This window comes from Pholcus phalangioides, unplaced genomic scaffold (genome assembly GCF_987345545.1).
Source record: "Pholcus phalangioides strain wild (caught in Gottingen) unplaced genomic scaffold, Ppha-v1.0 ptg000039l_1, whole genome shotgun sequence".
Taxonomy (NCBI): domain Eukaryota; kingdom Metazoa; phylum Arthropoda; class Arachnida; order Araneae; family Pholcidae; genus Pholcus; species Pholcus phalangioides.
In genome coordinates this window covers 1,980,103-1,994,663 of record NW_028301625.1, presented here as the reverse complement: position 1 = coordinate 1,994,663, position 14,561 = coordinate 1,980,103, and the positions used below count along the sequence as shown (strand labels likewise).

At 34.3% G+C, this 14,561-nt stretch overlaps 1 protein-coding gene across 1 annotated transcript in view; it reads right to left on the bottom strand.

Moving 5' to 3' along the window:
• LOC149065451 (thioredoxin-like protein 1) overlaps positions 1-13,488 on the bottom strand; it is a 64,126-nt gene extending 50,638 nt beyond the window's left edge. Inside the window, exons 1-2 of the mRNA XM_089253842.1 lie at positions 13,141-13,488; positions 470-737 (exon numbers count right to left, since the gene is read on the bottom strand). Coding sequence (XP_089109968.1) covers positions 470-737; positions 13,141-13,232 — 360 coding nt within the window. The 5' untranslated portion in view covers positions 13,233-13,488. The remainder of the gene's footprint in view (positions 1-469; positions 738-13,140) is intronic.
• Positions 13,489-14,561: the final 1,073 nt, after the last annotated feature.

Sequence of the window (14,561 nt, the reverse complement as noted above, 5' to 3'; positions counted from 1 at the left end):
GTGATTAATCAAATTATTAACTTAAACAATTTTAAATCATTAACTAATTGTAATTGCTGCAAATAACTTATGTTATAGGTGTGACATAGAATATACAAAAACAAAGAGCCCTAAGAAGGCCCATGCACACTTCCTATATATAATTTTAGAACCCTACTTATATATAGAAGTTTTTGGGACTTAAAAAGGTAGTATTACCCAATTTTTTTGCACAGTTACAATTGTGATGTAATATAAGAGATTATTATCAATGAAAACCATATTTTCTATATGGTCAGAATAAATATATTGCACCATCTGTGGCAGAATAATAATACACCTCATACTATAATGGAATCTTCCAATTTATGATACCAGTTGAATAAAGGAATGCAGCTTGCAAAGAGCATTACTGTAGAAAATGATTTTTTTTATAAAATGAAAAATTTGAGAATGTTAAAAAAAAGAAGAAAGAATGCAAGTTACTAACATGGCCTTTTTGCGCAGTATCTCCTTGTTCATCCTTTCCCCCAGAGGTAAGTTCTTTCAACTTGTTTTCAAGAGCTTGTGGATCTGCACCTTGTAATCGTCCAACCTTTTCCTTATTTTTATAAAAAATGAATGTTGGCATTGCTTGAACCCCTTCACTTAAAGCTGTCAGTGGGCTGGCATCTACATCAGCTTTTAGGAAAACAACATCTGTATAACGATTACTCAGACTCTCAAAAATAGGAGATATCCTAAGACAAGGTCCACACCTGAAAGAGTCAATATCAAAAACATCAATATATGAATACAGGGTGATCATAAAACAACTTTACCTATAGGCAAGCCCCTCACTGCTGCAAATATTAATGAATAAAAATGAAATGCGAGACATTTCAAAGTATGCACTCCAGAATAAGAAGAGAAACAATAACCTGGCTTGCAGTTACGGTTAAAGTAACAAAATTTCAAAAATCCAAATGGCAACACTCAATTTTATGCATTGCAAAGTGATCAGAGTAGTAAAAAATCTTTGCTGTAACCATAACCACAAACGCTAGGTTTTTGTTCCTCTTCTCATTCTTGAGCGCTTACTCGGAAACACCCATATGTTGAATTTTATTTGCATTCGTTGATTTTTGCAGCCGCTAGGGGCTTGTGTATATCGGTAAAGTTATTTTATGACCACTCTGTATATACTACATGATGTAACATGTCCAAAGATCCCCAGCTCAAAGGTTTGCTTTAGTCTCTTAATCTACTAATTTCTGGTTGCTATTTTCACTTTTATGTACAGTCGACGCTGTTTATTAGAATCAGATAACGTTATCATTCGGATATTGTTATCATTTTTTGCAAAGAATGGAAGACTAATATCATAACATGGGAAAAATTTGTTTATAGTTATCAGGACTTTGGGTGACAAAAAAAAATTAATAACATTATCTGAAGGGTTTTTTTGCACATTCTGAAGCTAAGGTTTAACCAACTTACTTTTCCCCACTTTAAGTTATCGTTATCAGGCTACAAAACTGTAGAGGCTAGAAGGTGTTCTTTCTCTCTCCCTCCCTTGTTGACAAACATTTCCGTATTTAATATCATAATCAGCCTGTAGATCACATTCACTGTGATCCATGTATGTGGGTGTGGAGCTGCTTTTGCAATGATGTCCTATAGTGAAGAATGCATGACAAAAAACCCCTTGTCCTTCAGTTCCTGATCAGTTTCTTTCAGTTGACCACATTAAAATTTCTTTTTTTCAAGACTTTCTCAAAGGACGTATTATACATGAACAACCCAAGTTTCTCTTACGAGTTGAATGGTGTCACTATCCCAGATGCAACTAGGTTCTTGTTTATTGTTTACCCCCCCCCCCCCAGCAAAAAAAAACAAACTTGGAGAAAAGAAAAGGAGAAAGAAGAAAAAATACTGAATGCCCCGGACAAATAGTGATTCAGAAAAAAAAAATTAAGATGTAAAAAATCTGTGACCTTCGGTCAAATTTTACGACTTTTTTCTCATTCTGTGACTTTTCGTGATGGTAGACACCATGTAATTTGGGTTATCAGAAATCAAAGCAATAGAAAGTTGCTCTAGACCAACTTAAACAGGGTTAGAGCATGGGCAAATGAATATAGCATGAAGTTTAGCATTGACAAGTGCATGGTCACTCCTTTTGGTTCGAACATCTCGCATTTCTCTTACGAGTTGAATGGTGTCACTATCCTGGAATGCAACTAGGGCCACCGATTTGGGAATTCTCATTGACTTAGGTTTTCTGAACATTGTCCAGCACTGGTCAAAAAAGCGAATAGAACGGTCGGTTTCATTTTCAAAAAGGTCTCTTCAGGTTCTCAAAAAGTCATTCTTCCGCTTTTCTGAGACTTAGATTGTCCTGAACTGGAGTATGCTGTAAGGTTTTGGAGACACTACTTACAGAGGGACACAGACTTAGTAAACGGGGGTGCAGAGAAGAGCAAAGTGCCCTTATTGGCACACATGGTTTGAGTTATGAAAACTGACTCCATTTTTCGAATATGTTTACAGGGTTGTTTGGTTTAAACCTTGGTTTTAACCAAGTGGTTTTTTTCAAAAAATCAAATAAAAGTTGCCTAAATATTATTTTTTTTCCTTGAAAAATATCATATTGGTTCATTATTAGCCAAAATGTTTCATTTTTACCACATTTTATATCCTTGGGGTACATGCTGATGGTATATCTTTTAATGACATAAGATTTTATAAGTGGTTTTTTTCAAAAAGTCTCATAAAAGTGGCCTGAATATATATTTTTCAAATGAAGTATCTTAGTTATTTAAAGTTATATATAAAAGCCAAAATTTCTCATTCTTACAACATTTTCTAACCTTTGGCTACATTCTGATGCTCTATCTTAAGCAAATTCATGAATAAGGAGTGCATCACACATCTAAATGTAGTGGTGTATTTTATCTCATAGGGTTTCTTTTTTTCTTCACAAAGGAGCAGCTACAGTAGTGACACCATCATGCTAGGGGCAGATGGTCCTATAATCCAATAAAGACACCAGCTGTCCTTAAAGGACAAAGACTAGTGTACTAGTAGTTACATTACCTCACATACATTTTCATTTTCTTTCCCATAAGAAGTAGCACATCTACTGTATATCTCCCAGTCTTAATATTCAATAGTTGTTTTTTTTATACTTTCACACACACACTGTTAAGCCCAGTTAATCAAGGTTCTACTGTATAGTAGTAACAGATTTATGAAAAATAATCAGCTATATACAGGGTGATTATAATTTAAGTTTTGATTCCAAAACTATACAATAAGTACTGATCAGAATAACTTTAAAATTTCCATGGATACTCCTGAAGCAATGGAAGTTTCTTTTGCAAAAGGTAAAAAAAGTGCAAGTAGTGCAAAATGTGCAAGTAGATGATGCTGTACTTGGCCAGCAGTACTATTTTGTGCAACCACATCATTTCGGCACTTCCACAGCATCAGTGTGTGGATAGAACTTCTATCAAGATGCACATTGCAATAACAGCAAAGCAGCTGCTTAAGACCCATTTTGACAGGATGCACCTTAACCCTTGCAACTTCTGGCTGTGGGGGCACCTCAAAATGTTATGAACAGTGGTCAGATTGCAAACTTTGGTGAATTGCAATCTCCAGCACATTCCCTATATGTTAGAAGTTCCTCAAGAATATTAACGAGGGGGGGGGCGCGTTTGGTTTAATAAAGCTGAATTGCAAGCACATCTACATTATGACCATGGCATACTCTGATTCTGTCGTTGAACAAGAATTTTTGTGCTTTCAACCTCATAGCCAAAACATGTGGTGGACAACATATTTAACATTTCTTAAGTAAGTTGTAGTTATTTGTTCAATTACTTCGTTTTTTGTGATGTTTCCATGAATTATGAAATCGTGAAATGCTATAATTAAGTTATCATTTTGCCATGACTGGCTATTATTTCCATTCTGGGAGCAAATTTCCCACATGTTGGATGATGTCATTAATTTTACATTTTTAAGTATTTTTTCCCCTTTATCACATAAAATTTAATTTTTTCAGGAATATTCATATCAATTTTCAAGTCATTCAGACAATTGTTCTTTTTTTACAGTGTTTTGAAATCAGAACCTTAGTTATAATCACCCTGTATATCGTAAATCATTGCTTATTAATCTGCATTATTTATGCTACATTAAAGACATTATATTCACCTAATTTTTATTACTTTTTGCAAAATAGCTTCCTAATTAAGTATACTGAAAGTAACTGGAGAAAAACCTTTATATATTATATGATTACTAATAACATTAAAAGAATTTTCAAACACACAGTAATCCATTGAGTTAAGCAAAAAATAATTAAATTGCAAAAGTTGGTTTTTGTTAAAATGTAAGAAATATTTATTGATTAATTAGTATGGGAATAGTATTAATTACATTAATAAACATTTTATTTTAGTAAATTATTAGAAGTTTGAATGATTTTTCAGAAATTTCATTGCTTTTAATGTTAATACTATTTAAAACAAAAAAACCGGTTTAAACTAAAAAACCTGGTTTAAACCAAAAAAAAAAAACGGTTTTTTACCAACGCTGGTTTACATTGGATGAACACAGGTGTCAGAGTGATACGATTGAAGTGTTAAAATTTTTCAACAAGATGGACCATAAATTATTAATATGCCATCAATCGACTGCTTCGACAAGGGGACACCAGTGTGGATTGGTAAGGGACAATTCTAAGTTATGGGGTCACACGGAATTTTTCTCTAATAGGGTTGTTAATAAATGAAATTGTTTACCCTAGGGGGTAGTAAATTCTAACAGAATTGACATGTTTAAAAAGAAATACGATAAACATGTTGGGGGAGATCAAGAAGCTATCCATACTTAGAATAAAACTGCCATAAACATTTTTTATGGGCATTGTATAATATTTTATCATTGTATATATATAGTTTTTAGTTGTTATAATTACATTTTTAATCTGGTTGCTGGAGTTTAGAAATATGACATCCATATTTGTTATGGGTATTTTTTCTCAGCCACCCCGTTAGGCATTTTGCTTGTTGTGGCCTTGTATTTGTATATACATTACAGTTCCATCGCCTCACAATGGCTGGATAACAAAAATTCAGGATTTTAACTCAACAGAAAAAATCTGTTTTAGAATAGAGAGAAAAATAGAACAATTGAACATTTTGCAACCAATTACGTGGGAAAGTGCAACATGAGGGGCCTGCCAGCGGGAACTCCGTGGGGATCGTCATCTAATTCAGTGAAATTGTGATAAAAGAGATGTGCAATATAAAATTATATTTTAAATGTTTTTGCAAATATAATTACACATGGAATTACAATGTTTTACCTTCATGCCATCAGTGGGCCGCGGACCACTTTGCGGTCAATATACTTCATGAGATTTCCAATGTGCAATAGACCTATTGTAGGCTTTATTAAGATTTTATGTCTTATTTCATTAATTCTTTCGATGGATACTGTTCAAGCAGACTTTTGTTAACACTGAACTTTCCTTCGCTGTCTGTGTCACCATGTGCTGTGGATAAAGTCTTCACTAAAACTGGCAAAATTTTGAACTGCAGGCTAGCTTCAAGGCTACAAATTTCAAACATGTCTGCCTAATATCTATTCTCTGAACTGATATCACTACTTGTACTTGCAATTTTTCGCATTGTACTGCAACCCATTCATCACACAGAATTGATAGTTCTGTTGGTGATACAATGTTAAGCAACATCCCAGCAATAATTTTAATTACAGATAAAGAAGAATTCTCTGTATGAGAGAGAGGGAGTGTGAGTAACAAGGATACAAACATTTCATTTTCTCCAACATGCTTTAGGAAGGTAGGACACTTATATAATAGGTATTTCACAAAAGTTATGTAAAATGAGCATTCCCCCAGTACAAACTTCTTCCTTTGACAATTGTTAAGAGTAGACAGTTCCATGGCAGCACCCCCCAAAACCTACCATTGCAGGGGCGGCTCATGGGCCGTGCGGGCACCACTCTAGGAGGGGCATCCTATAACCAAAAGAACATGGCCTGTAGTGCCAGAAATAGGTTCTGCATTGGTAGAAATTTTTTTCCTCAACCCGTCCCTGTTCACGGGTGTCAAATCCGAGTTTTAACGATGTGAAATTGCTATGATCAGCAACGGCAGATGATAACCACACGACCGCATAGTGGTTAGCTGGCAAAGCTGCATATATTTTAGCTGGAATTTTTACAGATCCAGTTTTTTCCCCAAGATCTCCAAAAAATTTTGATAATTTATAAACAAGTGAACCAATCCTATAGGATTTTTCACAAAGGCGTGTGTCAAATTTACTGTCTTTGAACATAGGTGTTTTCAATTTCTTTAATGGTAAAGTTGATTATTTGATTACAGACATACACACATATATGATGATAACGGACACATGATTACACAGATACTATCGTAACAATGACGCAGTGCGAACTGACTAAACATCCAATAGCCATAATATGATACTTGGTAGACATGGTAGCACCATCTGTCCAACAATAAGGAAACCACATACATAACAGTAGGTATCTGCGAAATCACTTATTTTCGGTATATAATCCCTGCACGAGAGAAAAAAAAAACTCTCCCCAAAATCAGAAACTTTTGTATATAGTCCATGGGTTATATGAATAATGTACAGGAATTTGTACTTCGATGTAGTAGAACTATGTTCCAATATCACAAGATAGCACGATTACGGTAGATGGTGAAAGGGGAAAAAATTATATTGAGGTTTTCTTTTTCTCTACCTTTTTTCTTGCCTTCCAACATCCATGGGCTTAGTGAACAAAATTTTCTTGCTTCCTCTTTTTAAATTCTGGGTATTTGATGCACTAAAATCAGGGTTGGGTTTTTGACATGACAAGCGTCAAAAACAGGTTTAAACTGTCAAAAATTGTCAAAAACCTAAATGTTTTGATAATGTTTTGAACATAACAGGTATATAACATGATGAAAAACTTACTTTTTTGTATATTACAATGTTTTATTTTTAAACACTAATTTATTACAATAATTAAAACAAAATATTAATTATAATTTGCAATTTTACAACATAAGAGTCTAGAACCTATATAGTTTTGTGGTTCATTTTATCTAAGTTACTGATTACCCGTGTTCAATTTGCTAAGCGGAATAGAGCTGCTTATTCAAAATATGTATGATAGGGGCATCATAGAGTTAGGTTTTAGACTTCAGAAACTATAAATCAGTATTAAAACAGTAAAAAACTTATTGTCAATGTTGTCAAATAGTTTTTTTAACGTGATAGATATGCTAAATAAAAAAACATGTACTTTTATGTAGATTAAAGGATTTTATATTCGGAATTATAATTACTGAGAATCTATTTTGATATTTTAAATTTTCTGATCTGCCCAAAATTTTATTCCATGCAAAAATTCTCATACAGAGAATCTGTTAATACACTAATTAAACTCATTTATTTTCATCTAAAAATTTCTTAGAGCTCAGGGTGTATAAATTCAGAGTTTTAGAGTATTTTCAATCAAAGCAAAGCCGAGAGGACTTGATACCCAAAGCATTTGTTTTGCACATTTAAAATCAAATACAGCTTCAATTGGAAAACCATTGCATTATAAACGCTAGTAAATATACCATATCATAGTGCAGAAGTAGGAATAACTAAGTTTGACTAAGGATAAGTTACAGGAGTTTCTTAAGCTTCATGTACAAGCTAGCATTGCCAAATTAAATGACATTTTAGTTCCACAATTTAGTATTTTGGTCGCTAGATATATTTCATTGTTATGCACAATAAGAGCATCTCAGTGATTATCCAGATAATTTAATGATAACAGAAATCAACATGACATACATGATGTAATAAACTTTTTTAAACACTTATCGGTTGTAAAAAGAGTACAGCAGATGGTTTATATCAATGCACATGTATAAGCAGTTGAAGAAATTTTGAAAGGTCACGTATCATCTTGAATCAGAGAATGTCAAATCATTCCATAGTTTTCCCTTCAGTGTTTATGCTATGCTTTATTCAAATTGTATATTTTATAAGAAAAAAAACCATATATATTTTGTCCAAAATAATTCTGGAAAGTAGAAAATTATTTTAGAATCGTATTAAATATGTATTCTTTGTATAACATAGTCACTTTAAACATTACATGCAATTAACGTGTGCATTTCCAATGGGAATTTTTATATTGAAAAACAATATTTCAGGTTTTTGACGTGACAGTTTAAACCGTCAAAAACTGCCATGCATTAAAAACCTGCCAACCCTGAACCTAAAGTGCATGTCAGCTGCACCTCCCTGCATCACAAACCAGAACTAGCACAAATGTGCAAGAATTCAGCACCTTAGCACACCATATAGCAAAAAAAACTGTTTCCACACAGCTCTTGTATCCCTGCCCTTTTCACAAAAATAAGGAAAATTTTAGAAAAAGAAATGGATTACCTTTTGGGTTTGATAATACGATTAAATAATCAACGTTTGGGTGTACCCAAAATTCCAAAACGAACATGGCTATACGCATTTCGGAACTATATGCAGTTCCTTCATCAGTAGCAGAAACAAAGAAGAAAATATTGAAAAAACTCCTTATAGCGGGAGTTACTCACTGTTGTTGACGAGAGTCAAATTCAAAATGAACCGGCAACAAAAGAGTAGAGCAAGAGGACGGAATAAAGAAAAATGACGGAGCCAATCGCAATCGAGAATGTGATAGTGATGCTGATGGAGAAGAATAATTATTGTAGAAACTGCTGCCAGATTTTTGAGAAGGGTGGTGTGCTAGATAGATCGGTGATCAACTGGTTTGTGTTTTTGTTGATGTGGAATGATTCGAAGAAATCCAAGTCAGACGGTGAGGGACATTTTTGGATGATTTTGGCAGAAGAGAAGTCAAATTTATGGTCAAAGGACCAGCAGTGTTGGGCTATGGATGAGCAGTTAAAGTCTTGGTTGCTTACGTATCTTCTATGCTCATTTAAACGGTATTTTAGGGCACTAAGTTTGGCCTAAATATGATAATCTGCATTGGCATGAAATGCTTTAGATGCCCCAGTTGTTGAGTGTGTCAATGGGATCTTTTAGTTGAGAGAAACGAAGTCTATTGACGGGGGTGAAAAACACAGAAAAATTGTATTTTCGAAGTATTTTAGTGATGTGTTGGCTGGTTTTTGGGAAGAAAGGCAAAATGATCAAGTTTTTGTGTTCATGTTTAGACTTGGTTTTGGAAGTGTTTTTAATCAGTTTGCTGTGTAGATTATCAATGAGAGAGCTACGGTAGCCACGATCGACTGCTATTGCTCTAAGGATATTCAGTTCAGCATCGAGTAACGTCGGTGAAGAGCAGATATTAATGGCTCACTTCGTTTGGAAATTTGTTTTCCTTTTTATGTTAGATATGTTGATGATTGCTTCGTTCTTCTTGACCGTAAAGCTAACATTGACCACATTCTAAATACTCTCAATTCCATTGACCCTTGCATTCAATTCACTATACAGGAATAAAAAAATAACCAAATTGCATTCCTGGACGTATTGGTCACACGCCATGAACAAACTTTCTCTACCACTATATTTCGCAAACCGTTTGCTGTTTCTCTACCCCTTCACAACCTCTCTGCGCATCCTCCGTCACAAAAGTATGCCTCGTTCTACACACACATGAAGCGAGCCATTAATATCTGCTCTTCGCCGACGTTACTCGATGCTGAACTGAATATCCTTAGAGCAATAGCAGTCGATCGTGGCTACCGTAGCTCTCTCATTGATAATCTACACAGCAAACTGATTAAAAACACTTCCAAAACCAAGCCTAAACATGAACACAAAAACTTGATCATTTTGCCTTTCTTCCCAAAAACCAGCTAACGCATCGCTAAAATACTTCGAAAATACAATTTTTCTGTGGTTTTCACCCCCATCAATAGACTTCGTTTCTCTCAACTAAAAGATCCCATTGACACACTCAACAACTGGGGCATCTACAGCATTTCATGCCAATGCAGATTATCATATTTAGGCCAAACTTAGTGCCCTAAAATACCGTTTAAATGGGCATAGAAGATACGTAAGCAACCAAGACTTTAACTGCTCATCCATAGCCCAACACTGCTGGTCCTTTGACCATAAATTTGACTTCTCTTCTGCCAAAATCATCCAAAAATGTCCCTCACCGTCTGACTTGGATTTCTTCGAATCATTCCACATCAACAAAAACACAAACCAGTTGATCACCGATCTATCTAGCACACCACCCTTCTCAAAAATCTGGCAGCAGTTTCTACAATAATTATTCTTCTCCATCAGCATCACTATCACATTCTCGATTGCGATTGGCTCCGTCATTTTTCTTTATTCCGTCCTCTTGCTCTACTCTTTTGTTGCCGGTTCATTTTGAATTTGACTCTTGTCAACAACAGCGAGTAACTCCCGCTATAAGGAGTTTTTTCAATATTTTCTTTCTTCTTTGTTTCTGCTACTGATGAAGGAACTTCATATAGTTCCGAAACGCGGATAGCCGTGTTCGTTTTGGAATTTTGGGTACACCCAAACATCGATTATTTAATCGTATTAAGGAAAATTTTCACAAAAACAAGACCTTACAAAAAAGTCTGGACAGATCCCCGATGTAAATAAATTTTTGTTCCATGTATGACTATGCACTTATTTTATTTATCAATCAAGTTCAATATGGTGTAAAAAAAATTGGTGTTAGTCTGATTTCTATACTTAAAGAATATACTTATCTTTGAGATTTAATAATGTTCAGTCATATTTTTAGAGACAATATTTAAATTTAAAATTGGAATTTATTATTTAAATTTTAAACACAATATTAAAAAAAATTAAAATCTGATTTTTTTTTTAAATCAATTTTTATTAACCCTACTGTATATTGAAATTTTACAAAAATACAATATAAAAAAAATTAACCTAAGACTCATCTTTAAGAATTATGACTGTTATAAGGACAGTTGTAAAACAAATCATTTAAGTCTCCATTACTTTTCATGGAAAAGTTCATTTCGTAAATATAATTTACAGATCTAATTATGTTTATTAAAGATTGACATAGTAGAAATAACTTCATTCCTGAACTGATATTATCATACACATACTTAACATTTTAGCGAATACTAAATGAGTAACCAAGACAAATATATAAAAACGAAGACGGCAAAAAAAAAAATATACAGAGCAAACTAGCAACAAAAAATGTCTCCATGTGCAAGGGTCAGAAAGTGCAACACAAGAAGGGACGCTTCCTTGAGTGTTGGGGGAAAGTTCAGTTTTAGTTTCGGGTTGAACCAAAACTAAAAATGTTCTTAGTTTCAGTTTCCAGAGTCCATCCCACTCATAAACCGAAGTTCCTGGTTAATTTTCCATAAACGTGGTCTCTCCCCAAATGGCGGAAAACTATGACGAGATTATACACAAAAAACTGAATTAACAAAATATACTGTTAATTAATGCAGTTTGATAAAGGGTTGCTAAAACTAGCGGAACAAAACAGCCTTGGTATAAGGGACACGCCAAGTTGGTGACTTTTTTTCGACGATAAGTCACCAATGCTGGTGCTCTGGTTTGCAGTTGTCCTGCAGAGTTGTTGTTCCAGAATGTTCCTCAGATGCCGTGGTGGCAAGTCGTGCCGTGTTTTTAGCATGTCTTTTCAAACTTCTGACCAGCCATTTTGTCTTTTTTGTTCTGAGCTTTAGGATTACATTTTCGTCAACAGGAAAGACTGTATCCTTTTTATTTATTTTTCATATTTTATTCAAAAGAATCTGGATACCCAGAATTCCCTGGGTTTTAATTTTTTATATACAGAATATACTTATTTATACAACATGCAGGACCATTGTTTATTTAAAAGAGTGGATACCTTATGTTGTTTTGATGTTTAGTGTTAGTAATATTTTTATGCTTGTTGGTTTTAACATTGTTATGTTTGCTTAGGCGTCAATAGTGTCCAACAGCCTCCTATCATATTAACACAGAAATCATCTTCATAATCCAGATCTTATTTACGTTTTATACTGTTACATTTCTCTTGTGTTTTGTGATAATTTTCATATTTGAATGGGTTTTTATTGTTTTCTATGCTGGCGTCCTTTTTTTTGGTCCGTAGTGTCTAACGGCCTTGGCAACTTTCGGTCGGGCCATCTGACATTTTTGCCGTGGAAAAAAGTCGCCAAAAATCTCAAAGTTGCCCCTCATACCAAAGCTGTTCCTGACCATAGGCATATTGGGTGTGTCGGGAGACATTGCGCCCCCCCCCCCAGCGTCAAAGGTGAAGTCGACTGATCTAATGTATATATGAATTGACATCGTGCCCCCAGACTTCCAAGACTATCTCCGCCAATACACTTGACCCAGAGACCCACAATGCTGTCAAGACGACTCTGCTAATCCTTTTCAAGAGCGTAAGAATTACTCAAATATTTGAACCATGCTTTGAACATAAAAAAAATCAGTGATTTCCAAAAGCGTCTCCAGATCCATGGACTAGTCAGGGTGTCACAAGATATCTGGAATAAAATTATGGTGAAAGTTACAATATGGCAGCAATTTCTAACTTTATCACAGCCTTTTTTAGATGCTACCAAAATACCTATGGATCAGACAGGGGCAGCAAGATATTCAAAATTCCTACCTCATTTCCTGGGGCAGTGATAGACAAACTTTTTAGGAGCGGACCAAAAAAAACCAAAATGAACAAAGTTTGGTGGGCCAGAAATCGATTCAAAATGGGAATTTTTATGCTTAGAAATAAAGTGTTGGAATGAGTTGTATACTTTGAAGACTGCCACAGAGAGAGTTTCGTTGCAAACGGTTTGCATATTTATTGCATGAGTTCCATCTTTTGCATATGTCAATTATAAAATCAATTTCTATTCAAATTGTCACAACTATATTTTCCATATGCAAAAAAAAAAACATTCCAGAGATGAATTTTTTTACAACACCGAAATTGAAAATTTGTATACTATTATTTCGAAATCTACGGCGGGCCGGGTAGAACCTCTAAGTGGGCCGCATTTGGCCCATCACTATCCTAGGGCATCCCAGAACGTAAAAAGTCTGGGAGCCCCAGCATCAAAAATATATCAGAATTTATACAAACCAAGTAGCAGTGAAATCAACTGCAACTATTTTGGAACCAGCTTTCGTCAATTCACTTTGAAATGTAGTATCGTTAACTTCTAGAACACCCATTGTCAACGCTAAAATCTACTTTCAACAACTCTTCAGTTTCGGTACAACGAAACGATTTGAATGTCGAGCTGTTCAACGACTAACGAATTGAATCATAAACAGTTCCCCCTCAACCATGCGCTTCAATGCCGCTACTAAACTTGCTAATAATGTACTAGGAATGGTAGAACCACTTGGCCCCTCCAGCTCAAGGTTTCCAAACTATATAGCTTAGAAATTGTGAGCTGTTCATACTTAGCACATTATCAGCCAATCACAATCAGGCTACTGTGACGTCATAGAAACATCATTATATGTGTAAAGTTTACCTCCTGCTGTTACGTTTTATCACCAGCGTCTATTAACGATTTCGCTTTTATTTTGTCATGACGTCTCGTTCCTCACACGATAATATTACAATGACATATAATTTTATAATATTATAATATAACGATCATAATAATAATGATTATATTGACATGTGCAATAAATACAGCGGATTGCCGCAACGCAAATTCTATGTTACGTTTCCTAATAAATCTATGACACTTGACACTTTATTTTACGTCCTTTATACCTACAAGGGCTTTAGGACAGCTTTAAAACAAAAATTTATACTATGTAATATACATGTAAATATTTAAGTACATATACGTAATGTGAATACATGAATGCAAAATTTCATAGAGCAAAATTTACATTAAAGATGGTAGAATTTGCACAAATCTTACATGATAGGGATGGGGGAAAATCACACTTGGAAATTCTAACCAAAAAATACACATAGAGAAAGCAAAATATAAAATTTCAGAGATTAAAAAAAAAAAAAAAACCCACACATAAACAAGAATTACGAATTATCTTTTCCATTCAAATGCTTCTCACATTCTAAAAAATAAATAACTGCGGTATACATAACATAGGAAATATCTCATTTCACATCTGTTGTGAATACAGAAACAGAAAAAATAAAAATTCAACACAAATTAAAATCTGTTACATGCATAAAGATATTTTTCAAAAGCATGAACAAATTGTTCAGCATTCGCCTTTAATAAATTCATCCAAGACAAACGATTGACATTGGGAATCGAGAGGCTAATAGCAAATTGACGGCGTTGTTCAATCCAATGTTTACAAATGAACATGAAATGCAGTGAAGTCTCAAGATCTGAACAATGATCACAGATCGGAGATGAAATCTGATTTATTCTATGTAAATAATCTTTGGTGGGTGCTCTGTTTGTAAGAAACGATAAAAAAGTGTTTCATATTTTCGACTGTGAAAAAATCGTGAGTATAATTTAACACAGTTGAAAAAGTCGATTACGTAGATATACTCGTTTTGAC